The sequence below is a fragment of the Pelodiscus sinensis genome, chromosome 3, assembly GCF_049634645.1.
Source record: "Pelodiscus sinensis isolate JC-2024 chromosome 3, ASM4963464v1, whole genome shotgun sequence".
NCBI lineage: Eukaryota > Metazoa > Chordata > Testudines > Trionychidae > Pelodiscus > Pelodiscus sinensis.
Window position 1 is genome coordinate 61,794,164 of NC_134713.1, and position 18,588 is coordinate 61,812,751.

General features: G+C 44.3%; 1 protein-coding gene across 6 annotated transcripts in view; it reads right to left on the reverse strand.

Moving 5' to 3' along the window:
- SYNCRIP (synaptotagmin binding cytoplasmic RNA interacting protein) overlaps window positions 1-18,588 on the reverse strand; it is a 38,007-nt gene that overhangs the window by 5,383 nt on the left and 14,036 nt on the right. For all 6 annotated transcript variants that reach the window (XM_075923846.1, XM_075923845.1, XM_075923843.1 and 3 more), the window contains 4 exons: window positions 18,351-18,486; window positions 17,366-17,571; window positions 11,013-11,162; window positions 6,888-7,009 (listed from right to left, as the gene is read on the reverse strand). In XM_075923846.1, coding sequence (XP_075779961.1) covers window positions 6,888-7,009; window positions 11,013-11,162; window positions 17,366-17,571; window positions 18,351-18,486 — 614 coding nt within the window. The remainder of the gene's footprint in view (window positions 1-6,887; window positions 7,010-11,012; window positions 11,163-17,365; window positions 17,572-18,350; window positions 18,487-18,588) is intronic.

Below are 18,588 nucleotides of genomic sequence, written 5' to 3' on the forward strand. Positions count from 1 at the left end.
TGGGCCCACAGCCCACTTTGAGAAACACTGCTTTAGAGTGATGTCTGGGTTGACTGTGTATGCTGGTTATATTCTTTTGTGGGAAGCTGTGTTGATTTGTGTCTGGGAGGATTATACTGGAATATTTATGTTGCTTTGTAAAGAAAACAGTTGGGCAAAATATTCCATCTGAAGTCTCCTTCATACAATAAATGAAAATGTTGCTTACAAGTCCACTGTAGAGAAATAGTGGTAATTTTCTGAGTAACCACTGATATAACATGATCCAGAACTCTTGGCATGACTGAGATACCTACCTTACAATAACTGTACACCAAAATAATTTGTTAAATTCTGTCATTGAGTGAATGTAACTGGACAGACCACAAATCCCAACCGGATAATAGTCTGACTAAAAAGATCCCCCTCAGCAATGCTCATAGCTGTGTCTATTACTTCACATTGACAGTACACATATTTTAAGCTTCAAAGTGTAACCCAATGACATGCCTGCAATTCTGTGGTATAGATTTCACCATAAGAAAGTCCAGAACCTACAAATATCTACAATATTTAGATGTGCAATCAAAGAATGTCACCATAATCTTTGCATGATAATGACTTCACATTTTTATTAAGATGTTGTTTTTTTATTCAGTAATATCCACTGAAGCATTATAACTACTTTATATTTGCACTCCCCTAATTATTTAGTATCAAGGAATATTGCTCTCTCTCTAAACTTAGCATAGATTGATTTTTGCTGAAGGGACAGAGATGATTGTAATGGCTGAGTGATCTACACTCTTATGAAAATGCAACTTTAAGCTTAAGATTTTTAAGTTTACTTTTTTAGGCATCATGATCTTTGAAAGGGATCATTCAAAAAACAACATGTACATTTCAACTGGAGAAGAACTGTTTCTAGAGGCTCAAAATAGGGGAGCACCAGTCCCAGCAGACCCTTTCTATTCATTAATAGTAATCTCAAAGTTAACATCTGGGGTCATAAGCAAATACAACATTTGAATTAGCATGTTTTACAATATAGGCTCACTAGAAGTATGATTATTTACAACTAATTTGTACTGTATTTACAAGTTGCCTCCCTAAAATCTGAGAAATCACAGCCAACTTCAACTGGACACTGAGAATCCTGAGGCTGCAGCAGGAAGGGACCCTGCCTGAAGGTTTGGCTGGGCTGCTGGCAGAAGGTGCCTCGGTAAGTACCTCCTGGACAGAGCCTATATCTAGCAGCCCACCCTCTTCCACATCCCAACCACTTCCCAACTCCCTGCCCTAGGTCATTACCCCAGTGTTTCCCAACCAGGGTTCCGCGAACCATCATCAGGGGTTCCACAAGAAATTGCAGAATAATCACTGGGCGGGGCCTGGAACGTCTGTCACGCCCTTCGCCTCTCGCCCTGGCTCTCAGCTGACTTCTACGCCATTCAGCCAGGCCGCTGCATGGGAGCAAGTGGCACAAGAGGGTGGGGACTTCTGCGCAGCTCAGCTGGGCCGCCATGCAGGAGTAAGCAGCCATTTGGGCTCCGCGAGTGAGAGGCAGGAGGGGGAGGAGAAGAGAGAGAGAGGGGAAGAAGAAGGGGAGCGAGAGAGATAGCGAGCACGCACGCGGAAGGAGAAGAGAGAGTGAGGAAGGAGAAGAGAGAGAGGAAAAATGCTCCAATTTTTTTTCTTGCAATGTAAACTGACATACATACTATATAAACAGCTCTTTACAAATAAATTTTCTTGAAAAAATTTAGCAGTAATTGAATTTTGCTCCCTGCTGTCAACTTTTTCTGGCCAAACAAATGTTTTCATAGGTAGGGGTGCCTCAGGATATGAAAAATTATTTTAGAGGTTTCTCCATGGGAAAAGGGTTGGGGGATCACTGCATTATCCAAACACTTTGCAACGTCTACCCCAGGTTACAACTTCCCCTCAGATCCTGCAAGCCCTCCTACAGCCTTCCACCAAGCCTAAATTCTTACCTGTGCCCATACTGGCTGTTGCAGCCAAAAACTCAAACCCTCTGCACTCCTCTGTACTCCCCTCAGAATCCTCTTCTGCACCCATACCCGCTCCTGGCCCCTGCATCCCAATCCTATGCCATAACCCCCCACCCTTCATCCAAACTCACTCCCAGACCCCATACTCCCTTCTGCACCCCTATCCCAAGCTCCCTTCTGCACCCAACCTCCATCTCCGACCACACACACCCTCCACAGAAAGGGGTGGACCTTGACCACTTACCAAAATCTTGGAGTGCTCCCCCATCAAAATTATTGCCCACTCTGACCCAAAAGTTACTCTAATCAATGGATATGAAAGACTGAACAATTCACTAATTGTATGTGTCTTTGTACTCTGGCAATCATATGTTAAACAATTGCAGTTTCCCAATCTCTTGTTTTGAATCAAATAGTAATAAGTAGGAATGTAAAATCCAGTGTAATCAGTTAACCCAGGGGTGGGCAATATTTTTGGGGGGGAGGGGGTGTCACTAAGAATCTGGTAAGTGGTCAAGGGCCACATTCTTTAATTGTATTAATGGAGGAGGTGCAGAGTCAGGGATAGAGGTTGGATGCAGAAGGAAGCTTGGGGTAAGGAGTTGGGGTGCAGGATCTGTGATCTGGAGCAGAGATCTGGGAAGGGATTTTGACCTGGTGTAGGAGTGCTGGTGCTTGGGTTGTGACCTGGGAGAGGGTGTGTGTGCAGGATAGGATTCTGGTCTGGGAGGGGGTTGTAACCTGGGGCAGGAGGTGATGCAGGGTCTGGGAGGTATATGGGGGCTGGAGCGGGGGTCAGAAGGTTTGGGTTACATGGGAGTGGAGTGCAGAGCAGAAGGTTGGGGGAGGGAAGGGCTGGAGTGTCAGAAGCAGGCTCTGGCTGAGAGATGCTTACCAGGGTGGCTTCCAGCCAGCAGCCCAGCAGGTTCCTTAGCTAGGGTCGCTGCCTTCCACACTCCTGTATTTGCTCAGAGCAGCTGCAGGGGCCATAATTACTGCTCTGAACTGAATGCTGTGAGCCTTGGGGGATGAGGGGCAGGGGTATTTTGCATGCTGCCTGTCCTGCAAACAGGCAGCTGCTATTGGCCAGAAGCCAGCTATTTGGGGTGATGACAGTGTTAGAAACCACTCTCCCTCCCTCAGGCTCTCAGCATTCAGAGTTGAATACATGGCCCCACAGATTCATATGTAGCCCTGCAGCCAGCTTGTAGCCCTGCAGCCCTCCAAGTAGGGGCGGGGAAGACCTGGAGCGGGCTGAGGCTCCTGCAGGTCGAATCCAGTCTATCGGCCATATTTTGCCCAGCCCTAAATTAACCAGTTAAACATTATGTTTTAACTGGTTAACCACTTAAATAAAGGTGGGCAAGGGGGCCTGGCTAGGCTAGGCTCCAGCCCATCCCATCACACCCTGCTCTGGTTTACCCACTCAGGTGGCTGCTCCAACTCTGCTCTCTGCACCACAATGTGGCCAGGAAACTGCTTTAGCCCATCTGGGCTGTCGAACTGCTAAGTATCACCCTTACTGGTGATGCTTACTGGTTAACCTCATCACATCTCTAGAAATAAATGCTCTGTTCAGTCTTTCATATCCATTTACGTAGTGTGAAATCTAGAGAAATGTGTTGCTTACTCCTGAGGCAATACATTTCAGATATTTAATAAAAATATAGGCAGTTACTCTGAATAGTGTAAGTACCACTGATTTATTGGTTAAGCTTTAGAAAATACTCTGATGACCAGTTGGTTACACAAGAATCCACTCCTCTCCCAGGAAGAAAAAAAAAGTAGAGTACTGAATAACTGATAAGGGGCCTTTTGAAGAAATCACACATCTGCCTACTCCATTCCCCCCTCTCTATCACTTGCACTTTTCTCCCTCCCCTCTGGCCAAAGGGTCAGGTGCAGGAGGAAGTGAAGTAAAGCTCTGGCAGTTTGTGTGCAGGATTCCAGGTTGGGGCAAAGTGTTGGGATGCGGGAGAGGGTTGAGAATGGAGTGCTGGCTGCAGAAGGAGGGTCAGGGTTGGGCCACTGGTGCAGCAGGGAAGCTCCGGCTAGGAGGCAATTAGCATAGGCTACCGGCCTGCTGTGATCCCATGCCAATCCCAGAAGCGGCTGGATGCAGATTCATTTCTGTGTCCTCCTGTAGAGGAGAGATGGACAGCATATCCCAGCACTGTCCTCAACTACCAGCCAATAGAAGCTGCAGATGTAGGCGGCTTGCAGAGACACACTGTTCCCTTCCCTGCAACAGGAGCACACAGACAAACCTGGAGCCAGCAGGCAGCCTGTCCGAGCCCTGCTGCACTGCTAGACTTTAGAGCCCGGAGATTACGATGAACTGGCTGAGGCTCCAGAATCGACCAGTTAATCACAATTAACGGGATGGTGACTCCTGTTCTATAGAATGAAGTACAGGGTACTATCAGAGCCTGGATACATGGTTAAAAAGAGACTGTTGATTCATTCCACCCCCCCCCCCCCCCCTTTGACATCAGTTAAAACAGTGGGGGCGGGGAGGAGGGGGGAAACAAGAACAGGATGTCAAACAGTATTAACAAAACAGACATGCAAATAACTGCCTCTACTGTACAAACATGTTCATAAACTTCCCATACTACTCTGGACTGTACTTCAAACAGGTGTTCTTATGGCTGCAGCTGATATCTGGAATACAGGAGGGATAAACTGAAAAATGTAAGCGAAACCAAACAAAACAAAAAGCTTGACACTTAAGGTCCAAAAGAAAATACTGAAGCAGGGCCAATGAGAACTTTGGGGCAGTAAGTGACAGCTGCAAACAAGCCAATCTTAAACAATTCCAATTGTGCACAATGTCACCATCTAAAGATTTGTATTATTCTTTTTTACCTAGACATTATATTGTCTTAGATCTTAAAACAGGAGGACTGATAGCACAGATAATACCGGAAACGAAGGATGGGAATATGGAAAAAACTGCAAGATATCCAATTTAAACCCAAGTAGAAAATATATGAAAGCATGAAATACTACAATGCAAAATCCTTATGTTCATGTTTAAAATGCTCAAAAGCTTTACCAATCATCACTGAAGTGGCAAAAAGGGAAAGTTACTCACCTTGTGCAGTAACTGGAGTTCTTCAAGATGTGTCCCCATGGGTGCTCCACTTAGGTGTGTCAGCACCATGCTGCACACGGCCTGGATACCTTTGGTAGCAGTCCCTGAGCCATCAGCGTGTGCTGCGCTATTTCACAGTTGCTCAGAAGGATAGTTACACACACGCCGGCGTCCGTTCCCTCCATTCCTTCTCTTCGCTGGACTGCAATAGCCCGGAGCAGATAGTAGGTGTGGAGCACCCATGAGGACACATCTCGAAGAACTCCAGTTACTGCACAAGGTGAGTAACTTCCCTTCTTCTTTGACAGTCCCCATGGGTGCTCCACTTAGGTGACTACGCAGCATTGTTCCTGGTTGGCGGTGGACACTCCGTGATGCAGGACCAGATGTTAGACAGGACTGTATGTCCAAATCTAGTGCCTGAGTCCTGAAAGGTCTGAATTGCATAATGCTATGCAAAGATATTGGCCGAAGCCCATGCCTTTTTTTTCTTCTTTCCTTTTGATGCTGTTAGAGAGACTGACTAAGTGCAACCTATGCCAGCTGCAATTGAGAAGGAACTGAGGGAACAGCCGCTGGTGCGTGTGTAACTGTCGTTCTGAGCAATTGCGCAATAGCACACCAGGCACTGGCAGCCAGGGGACTGCTACCAAAGATCTCCAAGCCGTGTGTACAGCAGCGCTGACACCTAAGTGGAGCACCCATGGGGACCCTTGAAGAAGAATGTCGTCTTAGACAGCAATCACACCAACTATTTACATGTAGGCACCATAGTATGGCTTCAAAATGTATTTAGCAAAGTACTCATCTCACATGGTTTCACCTGACAACTTGGGATGTTAAATATCAGTTAACTAATAGTTTATTAACCTCACAAATCGGTTACTCAACTGTTCTATAGTCCCCAGGGTTGGAGCTGGCAGCCAGTGCACTCCCAACCCATTCCCGAGGAGCACCCTGCAACTCTGCACTGCTGCTTCTGTATTAGAGGCAGCAGCATGGGGTGCCAGATGGGAGCTGGTTCGTGAGGGGAGCCAGTTTAAAAACCTGCTCCCTTTTCAGACTGGTTACCTGTAACCCCACGCTGTTGCCTCTAATACATAGGCAGCAACGCAGGGTGGCAACAAGCCCCTCTCCTGGGGGAGAAGGAGGAAGCGGAGGGTCCTGAGCTCCTGGACTTGGCATGAGCCAAAACTGAGCCAGGCTGCCTACCCACTTGGCTCCTAGTACACCTTAAATGCAGAGTTGCAACAGGGGGAGGTAGAACTGAGCCAGGCTGCTGGTCAGCCTGATAAATTTACTAGCGGGGGAAGGAGATGGGGAAGGGAGAAATGGTTGTAATCTATAGCATTAACTTATAAACTTCTGCTTATTGGTTAATCAACTATACTATATTACATCCCTAGACAGTGCAGAGGTAAGTGGATCTTTAGGTGACCAGTTCATTATTCCCAATTTGCTCCCAGGACTTTCAAATTTGACCTGGATAAGTGGACATGCATCCAATTCAGGCATTACTGAACTTAAAGTCCAAACCCTCCAGGGCAGCAATTTTATTTTTCTGTGTGTTTGTACAACACTTGACAAAATGTGACCTCAATTCTGACCGGGTCTGGCCTTTGGGCTATACTGTGATATACTGATAATTCCTCTAACTATTCTCATACATCCTATAGAAGTGAAATGAGATATTAATACACTTAATCATACTTGCTACATAACTTCAATGTTATAATTTTATAAAAAACCCATATTTGCATAATAAAAACAGTACACCAGAGACACACATATATACTTACATTTGATTTTTAGCCGCTTGTCTCTGAGCTTTCCGTTCTTTTCTTTTTTGATCTGGAGGCTTAGCAAACACAATTTCAATATTTTCTCCTTCTAAATCTTTGCCATTCATTTCTTCCATTGCCTGAAGGAAGTAACCAAATTTTAGATATACTTCTTAGGGCATTCAGGGACACACTTTAAAAGGAAAAAAGAATAGAAGGTTTACTAAAAACAGTATCACCCAGAATTAGCCTTGATTGTATCTCTGAAAAAAAAAAAAAAAAAAATCAGACTGCAGATGGTTTCAAAGACTTAAAGATTGCTACAGGGAGAGGGAGAAAATTATTCTCCTTAACTTCTGGATAGGACAAGATGCAATGGGTTTAAACTGCAGCAAGTGAGATTAAGGTTGGACACAAGGGAAAAACTTCCTCACTTTCAGGCTGTTTTAGCACTGGAATAAATTTCCTAGGGACCGGAAGTTAAAAATCTCCAGTGATGGAGATTCCATAAGAGCAGGATATATCAATGCATGTCAGGGATGGCCAGTTTTTCAATGAGAGCCACTCCAAGATTTTGGTAAGTGGTCAAGGCCCACACTTTTAAATGAAGGAGCTGTGGGGTCTGAGACAGACTGGGATGCAGCAGGGAATGTGGGGTCTAGAAGGGTGTTTGAGTGAAGGGAGGGAGTTATGACCTGAGGCAAGGGATAAGAGTGCAGGAGACTATTCTGGCTTTGGGGGAGGGGTACACTGGGTTTAGGTGGTGACCTGGGACAGGGGATTAGGGTGCAGGGTCTGGGTGCAGGAGAGGATTCTAGCCAGCAGGGGGTGGGAGGAGCGCGGAGGAATGGAGTGCAGGAGAGGCTGGGGTGCCAGAGGCAGGCTCTGGCCAAAGAGCGCTTACCTACACAGCTCCAGGCCAGCAACCCAGTGGGACCCTCAGGTAAGCTTCCCTGCCTGCCAGCAGCCACAATCCATTCAAAGTGTCTGGCTGTTCCATGTGGCGCTCTGAGCTGTAGGATGGGGGGTTATTTCCAGTCAATAGTAGCTGAGAGATTGTGCTGGGGCAGGAGCAGAACGTGAAATCTCCCCCTTCCTCTTCTGCATGGTGCAAAGAGCCACAAGGAACAGACAGCTGCTTTGAGCGGCATGGAGCTGCTTCATACTGCAGGGGTGGGCTGGATTCAGCCCGCAGGCTGGATCTAGCTTGCTCTGGTTTAGATGGTGCTTGGTCCTGCCATGAGTGCAGGGGACTGGACTTGATAATCTCTCGAGGTTACTTCCAGTTCTAGGACTCTATCAGGCTTGATTTTCAAAACCAAGACAGCCTTGACTGTTCTTAAAAAATTCTTCCTCTCACAACTGTGGACATACAGGCAGTCCCCGGGTTACGTACAAGATAGGGACTGTAGGTTTGTTCTTAAGTTGAATCTGTATGTAAGTCGGAACTGGCGTCCAGATTCAGACACTGCTGAAACTGACCGCCAGTTCTGACTTACATACAGAATCAACTTAAGAACCCCAGGCGTCCCCAAGTCAGCTGCTGCTGAAACTGATCAGCAGCTGATTCCAGGAAGCCCGGGGCAGAGCAACTCTGCCTGGGGCTTCCTGTAGTCAGCGCTGGTCAGTTTCAGCAGAAGCTGACTTGGGGACGCCTGGGGCAGAGCAGCTGGGGTGCTGCTGGGTTGCTCCAGTAGCGCCGCTCCTGGGTGCTACTGGACCAACCTAGCAGCACCCCATCTGCTCTGCCCCGGGTGTCCTGATTCAGCCGCTGCTGAAACTGACCAGCAGCGGCTGAATCAGGACCTGGGGCAGAGCAGCTGGGGTGCTGCCGGGTTGGTCCAGTAGTGCCCAGAGCGGGCGCTGCAGGACCAATCGGCAGCGCCCCAGCTGCTCTGCCCCAGAGTCCAAAACAAAAGTCTGGTCTGCTGGGGGGGGGGGGGGGGGGGGGAGCACACTAGCTGCGCCCCCCCCTCCCCAGCAGACCAGGGACACAGGGAGCAGAGCCTCTGAGGCTTTGCTCTGGCAAAGCCTCAGAGGGAGGGACCCCGCCGCGGCTGCGGCTTCAGTCCATGAGCCTGTGGTCTGCTGGGGACGGTCCCCAGCAGACCACAGGCACCCAGATTGAAGCGGCAGCAGCGGCTGTTCCCCGCGCCTCTGAGGCTTTGCTTTGGCAAAGCCTCAGAGGCGCGGGAACCGCCCGGTGCCCCTGGTCTGCTGGAGACGGTCTCCAGCAGACCAGGGGCACCGGAGCAGCTTACGAACGGGGCTTTCTCGCCCCGACTTCCGGGGCGAGAAAGCCCCGTTCGTAAGTGCGGATCCGACATAAGTCGGATCCGCGTAAGTCGGGGACTGCCTGTACTACTGCATCCTCTACAAATAGCATACCACAATTCAGCTCTGTGATCTCCTATTTACAACAACAGGGCAGCAAAAGGGCTTAGAAGATTCAAGTGAAAAAATATTTTTATACAAAGAAGAACTCCTAGAGCACAATACAAATCTTGGTTTTCCCTCTTTTGTTGTATTTATAAATGTCTTCTTACTGATTAGGTGCATAAGGAAATCTGCACCTCAGCCTCATTTAACAGAAATGGACACGATGAAAGTTTCCCACCAAATTTTTACAAATGAGTATCAAGAGAGGGGGATCTGAGTTAGCCTACCACTTTCAAGGATTTATTGGACTCCATAGGAGACCCTGCCTTGGGAAGATGCATGCATGATAGGGATTCTTACTCCATTAACCCAAGTTTCTTCAAACTATCTAGACAAATGGGAAAAGCTGCAAACCTATGTTTATCTTCCACTTCACCCAAAGGTGTAGAAAACTGATACATGAACCAATTCTGCCAGTCATTCTAGCCAATGAGGAAGAAACACAAAAGGAAAGGGATGAAACAAATGAGTTATTCCTGAATATATCCACAAGGTGGAAGGAAGGAAAGGAGAGAGTTAACAACTGGATATCCCTGTCACCAAAAAAGGAAACAGTTAATTCTGTTCCTAGGAAGATAAGTTTTTCGCTTTGTATTTCAGTGCTGTCATTACTAACAACATTTTTCGATGATTCTCAAGTATCGCAACTGGTCTTTTACCCCAAAGGAACTTCCTTATGTTTGATTGTAAGTTGATGAGAAAGTTCTGGCATCCCACTCATCATTTGCACAGGTCATTAGCTTAAAAGAGAATCTTCTATTTTTTACAGCAAAATAGTCACCAATATTAACAGCAATGTACACAATGCATAGCCCTTCAGTGAATTTATGTAGTGTAGAACATTCTATGAAAAGATCCAACATGTAACTTCATTTTATGCTGTTATTAGTTAACAATATTTCACATCAATGATCTTCAACCTTTTTACTCCAAGACCACTTTTTGAATGTAAGAGCTACCCAGCATTTATCCCACTCTTCTCCTGAAACTCTGCCCCGCTCACTCCAGCCCCTAGCCACGTGCTTTCTTCCACCCTCATTCACTTCCACTGAGCTGGGACAAGGCACTGGGATTAAGCATGCAAAATCGCATTTAAGAACTAGGTAACCGGTTAACCCTTTACATCTCTTGTTGGGATGCAGGAGGGGGCACTGGGTGCTGGCTGAGATGGGGTCACGGATTCATGGTGCAAAACAGAATTCTTGGTGCTGGCCTGTGGCCTCCCGCCGGCAGCACTTACCAACTCCAGGCTGGCGGCTCAGCAAGGCTAAGGCAGGCTTCTTGCCTGCTCCAGCCTCATGCCACTCCCAGAAGGGGCCAACACACCCCCATAGTCCCAAGATGGGAGGCACGCAGCTTTGTGCTACACTTCTCTGCTAGCATGCCTCAGTTCTTACTGCCTAGGAATGAAGTGGCAGTGCTTGCAGGCAGAAGCAGAATGCCAAGACCACTTATAGGAGCAATGTCAGGTCAGTACAGCCAAGTAGCCTGCCTTAGCAGCAGCCCCACTCCACCCCAAAGAGACCACAAATGACTGGGAGAGAGTCCCCATGTCGGACTAGTCCATCACCATCAACTGGTTGGTGACCACTGTCTTAAATCATTCTTCATACTGATATTTTAAAAAAAAAGTTTCCACTTTTAAAAATTCAAATTAGTCGTAACTTCTATGCACATATTAAAATTAAAATCCTTTTAACCTACCTTTACAGCACCATCCCGTTCATCAAAATGAATGAAGGCATAATCTTTTAGTTTCTTCACTCGCTCTAGTTTTCCAAATTGACTGAAAGCCTTTTCTAGAATCTCTTCTGTTACAGTATTGGCAAGGTTGCGTACAAATAACACTTTCACCTAAGAGACAACAAAAGTCAAGTTTCAGTATACAAGTTTTGTCTAATATAATTAATCAGTTCAAAAATATTTTTTAAAAATCAATTAATTCTATTTATATGCAATATACTATAATTAATTTAGGAAATCAGTTGCTGACTTTATATTTGAATAAAATGATTTAATATTACTAAACAATCAGTGCTATAACTGAAAAAAATCCTATCAGCAAGTTTTGCCTTGAAGGAACTTTTTAAAATTAGCTAACTACTGTTTTAAATAAGGACAGTAATATGTAGAAATTAAGTATTAAAATTATTACAGTTGAAGCATCCATCAATATCTAATCACTCAGCATGCCTTCTCTGCTTAGACAATTTGCCTCCACCAGATGTTCTGAAGCTACAACATCAAATATTGTTGGTTAGAATATACTTTTATTGTCGATGACAAAAGGAAATAAAGAACAGAGGCAACCTAAAATGCAAAGCTTGAGGCTTAGCAATATCATCTGGTAGAGGAGAAAGTTACATACTGTCTAGTCTATATTAGGGCACCCAGTCAGCTATGTTGTGCAGAATTCAATGAAGCACCAAAAGCATCCACACAAGCTACCCTCAAATTGGTTTAAGATATGCCCTTGCAGCCTAGTGTGGATGTACTAATGTGTGGGCTATCAACACTGACACCTGTTGAAGAAAACACCTGTCAGATAAAGTTTCCTCAATCCATAAGTCACTTTTGTTTGCAGCTGAGTTATCTTCTCTATCCTCACCTATCAGAACCATTAACAATGCCAGACCACAGTGTCTTCTCTCTGTCCACAAATACTACTCAGTCAAGTCCATAAGTTTTCTATCAAAAATCCATCTGCAGAGAAATGGCTAATATAAATTGTCTATCAAGGCCCTCCTTCCCAGTGGTATACTAGCTCAGGCTATACCACTCAGGGTACATCTAAACTACATCCCTTTTTTGATAAAGAGATGTAAATTAGACGTATTGAAATTGTAAATGAAGCCCAGATTTGAATTTCCTGTGCTTAATTTGCATAATGGCAACCACAGCTTTTTTTTCCCCCTTCTTGAAAAGCCACTTTTCTTTAAAAGCCGCAGTCAAGTCGGAGATCTTTCAAAACAGGACATTTCTGTCAAGATCCCTGTCTTGACCGCATTCCCCCCCCCCCCCCCCCCCCCGCCCCCCAAAAGCAGCTTTTCGGAAAAAAGCTGCAGCCACCATTATGCAAATGAAGCGCATGAAATTCAAATCCCAGCTTCGTTTACAATTTCGATATGTCTTAATTTAAAACCCTTTACTGAAAAGGGTCTGTAGTTTAGATGTACCCTCTGTGATGCAGAGTTTTAATCAGTGAAACTATAGCCGAGAGAGCACAGCTAGCGGCCATACTTCAGAAGCCCTCAGAAACTAGCTCCCTTTCCCTTTGGCTTCTCCAGAGCAAATGGAGGAACCAAGGAGAGCAGGCTATGGGGACTGACAGGATCACAGCTATCAGCAGTAGCACGAGCCAGCAGCAGCACGAGCCAGCAGCAGATTCTCTCTCTCTGAATTACAAGTTTATTAGGATGAAAAGTGGCAAAGATTGTGTGTTTATGTGCGATATCTTAAGCAGCAATATCTTGGGGGAGCATGGATAGGCAGAAACTACAACCTCAGACAGGGATCTATAGGCAAATCCTTGTCTAAAGGCCTGCAGCGAAAAATATATGGGAGCAATGGGGGATGACGGGCAAGGGAGGCATAGGGTTATAAGAATTACAGCACTGGGTCAGAACCAGTGGGCCATCTATTCCAGTGTTCTGTTTTCCACAATAGCCAAATAGCAGCAGCTACAGAGGAAAATGAAAAAACCTCACACTAGGCAATAACTGAATAACCACTTCAAAGTAAGTTATTTTAACCTACATGAGTTAACAGTGTCTTATGCTCCGACTCAAAGAGCTTGTCTTTTCCAGAATCAGGAACTCTTTTTAAACTAACTCCTCTGGATATTCCTATTATCCAAGTATTTTATAATCCCAATCAACTCTTTACCTCAATGATCTTTTGTTGCAATGAATTTTAGTCTGATTTTTCCATGTGGAAAAGGTATTCACTTTTAAATTGGGTGCCATTCAATCTAATTGACCATTCCCCTATTATTTATTATGAGAAAAAGAGTGAACAGCAATGGACTTTGCAGACTGGCTGTACAGACTCACTGGCTGCCATAGGTAGACAGTCCACATTACCCATCAAAATCGGTCAACCCCAGCACCCACCTTTCCAATCTTAGATGTACATTACATCAATTATTGCCTCTCCAAAAAAGGAGCCAAAACTTTCATTGATTAAGACACTTTTCAATGAATTGCAAGGAAACAACTGGTTTACATTTTCTCCAGCATCAACATATTTTATTCCCTAATGCCTCAGATCTGGTCAAATTGTGGACTATGTACATAATATCAACAAACTTGATCTGTGGAAAGGACATACTAATGCGATAGTTCTTCAAACAGAGGTATATTAACTGATGTACATATTTGTCTAGTTTTACAACAGTCTACATCAGAAGACTACTGAAATCAGTACCAACTAAAATGTAAATGACAAACTGCTATATTTACTGTATATTGAAATGTGTTATATTAATAAAATTATTTCATGCTTATTTAATTATGATTAATTACAGTAATTTTTCAATAATTGTGCTATAAGATTTTTGTCTTTTTGTTTGATTTTGTAAGCAGGTAGATTCATGAAAAAGGCATAGCAGTCTAAAAAGACTGAGAACATTGCATTAATCGACAGGTCTGTTTAGACATAAGGAAGTCAAGACAAGCCAGACTTCTCAGAGGACATGCCTTCCCTCTGAGTTGAAATGGGAGAGAAAAAATAAACTCACTTTTAGGTATTACTTCATTATGGCCAAACAAAGTTATGAGCCATGGAGCCAGTGCCACACAACTGCGTCCAACATCTCAAAGACACTGCTTAGGTTAACTGGTTGCTTAAATTGCCAGCTCTGATTTGCAAGGTCGAAGTACATAATTCATACATAAATGTTTCATTTAACCAGTTAATTGATTAAATGGAGTTGGGTAGGTCTGCTCTGGCCTCCACCAGTTAACCGGTAAACCAGGGCTACTCAACACACAGCCCGCAGCCCATTTATTTGCGGCCCACAGTCTGGTTTGGGTTTACATGGGGCTCAACATAAAGCCTATAGGTGGGATCCTTTGAACATGGCCTCCACTGGGAACATGCTCCACAAGGGCAAGGTGTCTCCCAGGTGGGGTGAGAAATGAAATTCACAAGAAGATGGACTGGCTGGGACAGTCAGTGTCGGTGTTTCTACCCCCCAGGGAGGTGGTGCCGGGAGCGCTGGGGCATTGCGCGAAATGCTGGCTACTTGCCTTGTGGGAAGAGCCTGAGAGGTGCTGACTGGCTCGCATTTGCCACATTTGAATCCGGGGCCAGGAGCAGGTAGCACTACTTCAGTCCCGCATGGAGCGATGGACTCTCACGTGGGGATGTCAGCCCTGCTGGGAAACCAGGACAGGGCTCCTGGGCACCGGTCCTTTTTCGCCTCTTGTGTCCCGTCTGATTTGCCCAGCTCCCTGCCCCGCCACAGGTTGGAATGCTCTGGCTTGGAAACTTTTCTTTTTACAGTAAAATCACTCCAAGAAATGCACAACCAGAAGCTTCTAGCTAAACACCCAAAACACTGGTATACAATTTTCTTTTTAATAAGGAGCATTTAAAATGGCAACAAAGAAGAGACACTTGTTGAATGAACACAGGGTTTTCAACCCTGTTTGGGAGATAGAATTCGCTTTTGCAGAGATAAATGGAAACCCAATGTGTCTTCTTTGTCAAAGACTATCGCTGCATTAAAGAAAGCAAACTTGCAATGGCACAATGAATCTTGAAGCTATTTGCATGCATATGTGTGTGTGTGTGTGTGTGTGTGTGTGTGTGTGTGTGTGTGTGCGCGCGCGCGCGCAACCACATTTAAGTTGCGGCCTGCAGCATGTGCTGTGAGTATCATTGTAGCCCACAGGGCTTTCAAAGTTGAGTAACCCTGTGGCAAATCATTCACATTGCTAGCTATGACAGTCACTACTGAACTGCCTTTTAATTTTGTCTGCACTATGGTATGCAGGGATATTAAAATTAAATGAATCAACTAACTGAATTGTTGATAAGGGCGCTTCCACTTTGAAAAGTAGTAAAAGCCCACCCAGCTGCTGTTGCATTTTAAAGGCAGAAGCGCCACTGCATTCTGCCTTTGAAATGTACAAGAGCCCCAGCAGGGGCTCTTGTGCATTTCAAAGATTGAAACACTGCATGGAGCCTGGGGCCAGCAGGGGACTCTTCCATACAGTTTAAAATTTGGAATCTCCATTCACAAGTCTCTTAATCCACTGCGCTAAATCTATAGTGCTCCTGATCTGCTCTTTTCCTTTATCCTTTCTATATCCTAGCATCCTCCTACCCCATTCAAAATTTTTAGTTTAGTCAAAATCACTTATATGTGGAATGGGGGCAGGGAACCAAGATACATTGCTTTCCTCTTATGTTGCCCACCACCACAGCTCTGCTCCAGAAGCTTGCTACCCAGTTCTTTCTTCCCAACCATGTCTCCATCACTTCATACTTACCTGTTTATTTTCACCAGCAGGAGTCCCTCACCAATGATCATAGAAAAAGTTAGATGGACCAGGGATCATCTTTTGTGAGGGAGAAGCTGTCTTACTGAGGAAGTGCTATTTTGCAGGCAAACTATTTGGAAGACTCCCCATTGCCTGCTCTTGATTGATTACATCACTGGGCAAGAAAGAATGGGGGGGATTAAAGTTGGCAGGTAAAACATTCTATGCTTCTGCTAGAAAAGCAGCTATATGACTAACCCCATTTGGCTCACCAAAGGAGAACCCAGCCAAGACACCTTACTAAGTCCATCGAACTAGAACTCCTACTAGTCAGCCAGCCATCTCAGGTCAGAGGTGATGGTGCGAAAAAGTAACATAGAAAAGGGCTGTCTAGAGACTCTTATGCTAGTGATTGGGAAACAGAACCAGACAGGACCGGGCAACATTTGAGAATACAAGTTTTCAGGTAAGACTCAATTCATCTGCTTTGGCAAAATGTATGTCAGAACAAAGAACAGCTCTACTGTTATAATAATGCTCCCCAAACCTTGTATGAAGAACCTAGGCTATGTGAACGTTGTACTCCAGAATGTTGCCACTATTGCTTTAGAGAGCCTGGAAAAAATAACACGACAAAAACAAACCACCACCATTGTCTTCTAAAAAAGTAATTGCTTGATTTGTGAAAGGATAGTTTCCTGGAGTCTGACAAGGATTTAGAAACTTCAGGTGTATATTCTTTGAACTAGTACCAGTTCAAGAATTTCAGACACGAAGTTCTACATTTAAGAGAATTAAGCCTTTTTTTTTTTTTTTTTTTTACAGACTGATCCAAATATTCACACTGATTTCTTTCAATCAAGTACTTAAGTGTGAAGTCACAAAGCAACACTGATTTTGAAGCAAATGTATCTCATAGATATATTACAGGAATCATGGAAGTTGTACATAGATTTTCAGCATTGGCAGGAAACAAAAACAAAGAATCATTTAACCCCACAAGTAGTAGTGAATTCTACTTACCATTGACATTTTTTAAGACTGTAAGAGTTCCTTTTAATTTTCAAATGTTTTAGAATGCACTCACATCTTTACAACCCTTCAAGTGGTATTTCAATATAGTACTAATACCAGAAACATGGGCATCCAGTATGTTAGGCCGGGAAAGGCTTTGCCTTCCCAAACCACCAAATTGGCCCCACCCACACTCCGCCCCCCACAACACCTACTGTAGGCGCTGGGGGTGGGGTGGTGGGAGAGGAGTGTTGTTGCCCCCAGTCCCCATCTTCCCCATGTCCAGAGCCGGAAAGGCTAGGGCACATGCTCCTACCCACCCTTCTTCCCCTTCCCATAGAGGTGGGGGCATGCACACACCCTGCTGCCTGCCTCCCTGAAGTGGTGGGGTGGAGGGGTAGCTTGGCTCTCATGGGGCAAAGCCTCAGCAGAAGGGGCGAGGCTGGCAGGCTTGCCTCCCACAGCCTTATCTTCACTAGTCACCCCTGACTAAATATTACCTTATGACAATTTAAGTGAGGAGGGTATAATTATATTTCTCAGTTGCTTTATTACCTTTGCCATAACTTCAGGATCTGGATCTTCTATAGGGTCAGCCCATTCAACTGTAACAACATTTCCCCAGACTTTCACTTTTCCACTCATCAACCTACGTCTGGCCTGAGCAGCAGTTTTGTGATCTTCATATTCAAGGAAACAAAAGCCCCTGTTCTTTTTCTTGTCATCAGGCTGATGATACAATATGACATCTGTGAGACCCTCTGTGAAATTAAGGAAAGTATTTAATTTGGTTTCTACTGAGGTTTTATACTACAAAGCAAAGGAATGATCCTACATAAGGAAGTAAGTATATATTACAAGCCAATGTGAAAGCAGGGATAAGATTCAAAGATTGGTGTGAACAAATACCGAGATACATTTCTGTACTTACACAAAAACTTCTCTTGCATACCACTGCTGCATCTAAGCAGCTATGGACAGAATTATTTCTGTTCCATAAAAAAATTACATGTTTAGAAGACTTCTGAAAGCCTTCCTTCACACTGTTCTTTTTGGGTGCCTTTATGCAGAAGTAACCCTATAGCATTAAAGTAAGTCAGTAACTTTAATCTACTGTTGTCAAGGACTCAAAGCACAGAACTCTCTCTGTACTGGTTAAATGTTGCTTATATAAAAGATCGATATGTCCTTTAATACTGAAGGAATTTTGGTGAGTTGGGGAGTAATGCATTTCTCTGAAAGAAATGTTCCTTATATACCTGACAGTTATTCCGTAGGTTAAATACGTAAATAATCGAAGGATTAGTTATAGGAGATTCAAATAAAGCATGCATTATTCAAAGATAGTACAATGGTTTAGGCAATAATATATTATTACTCTTTCTTTCAAAAGGGAGAAATCTGAAAACTTAGTTTTGTGCTGGGTGTTTTTAGTTTAAAAGATCATCGTTCAACTTCAATCAAAAGACAGTGAAAAAAATCCTATCAATGATCACTCACATTTATTTTTACCCAATTCCCAATATACTTACTAACTTACCTGTTACTTTACTAAATTCTTCAACAATCTGTTCCTTGGTTTTGCTCTTAGGAATAGAGCCAACAAAAAGCCTATTATTGGCAACAGAGATGCATACACCAATGTGTTTTCCAGAACGAATTTCATGATTATTGTACTGAAAGAAAAATAGACAATGGCAAGTTATTACCAAGCTTTCACTCTTCCCGATTCAAAGCATCTATGACAGATATTTTATTTCCCTATAACTAATCAATAG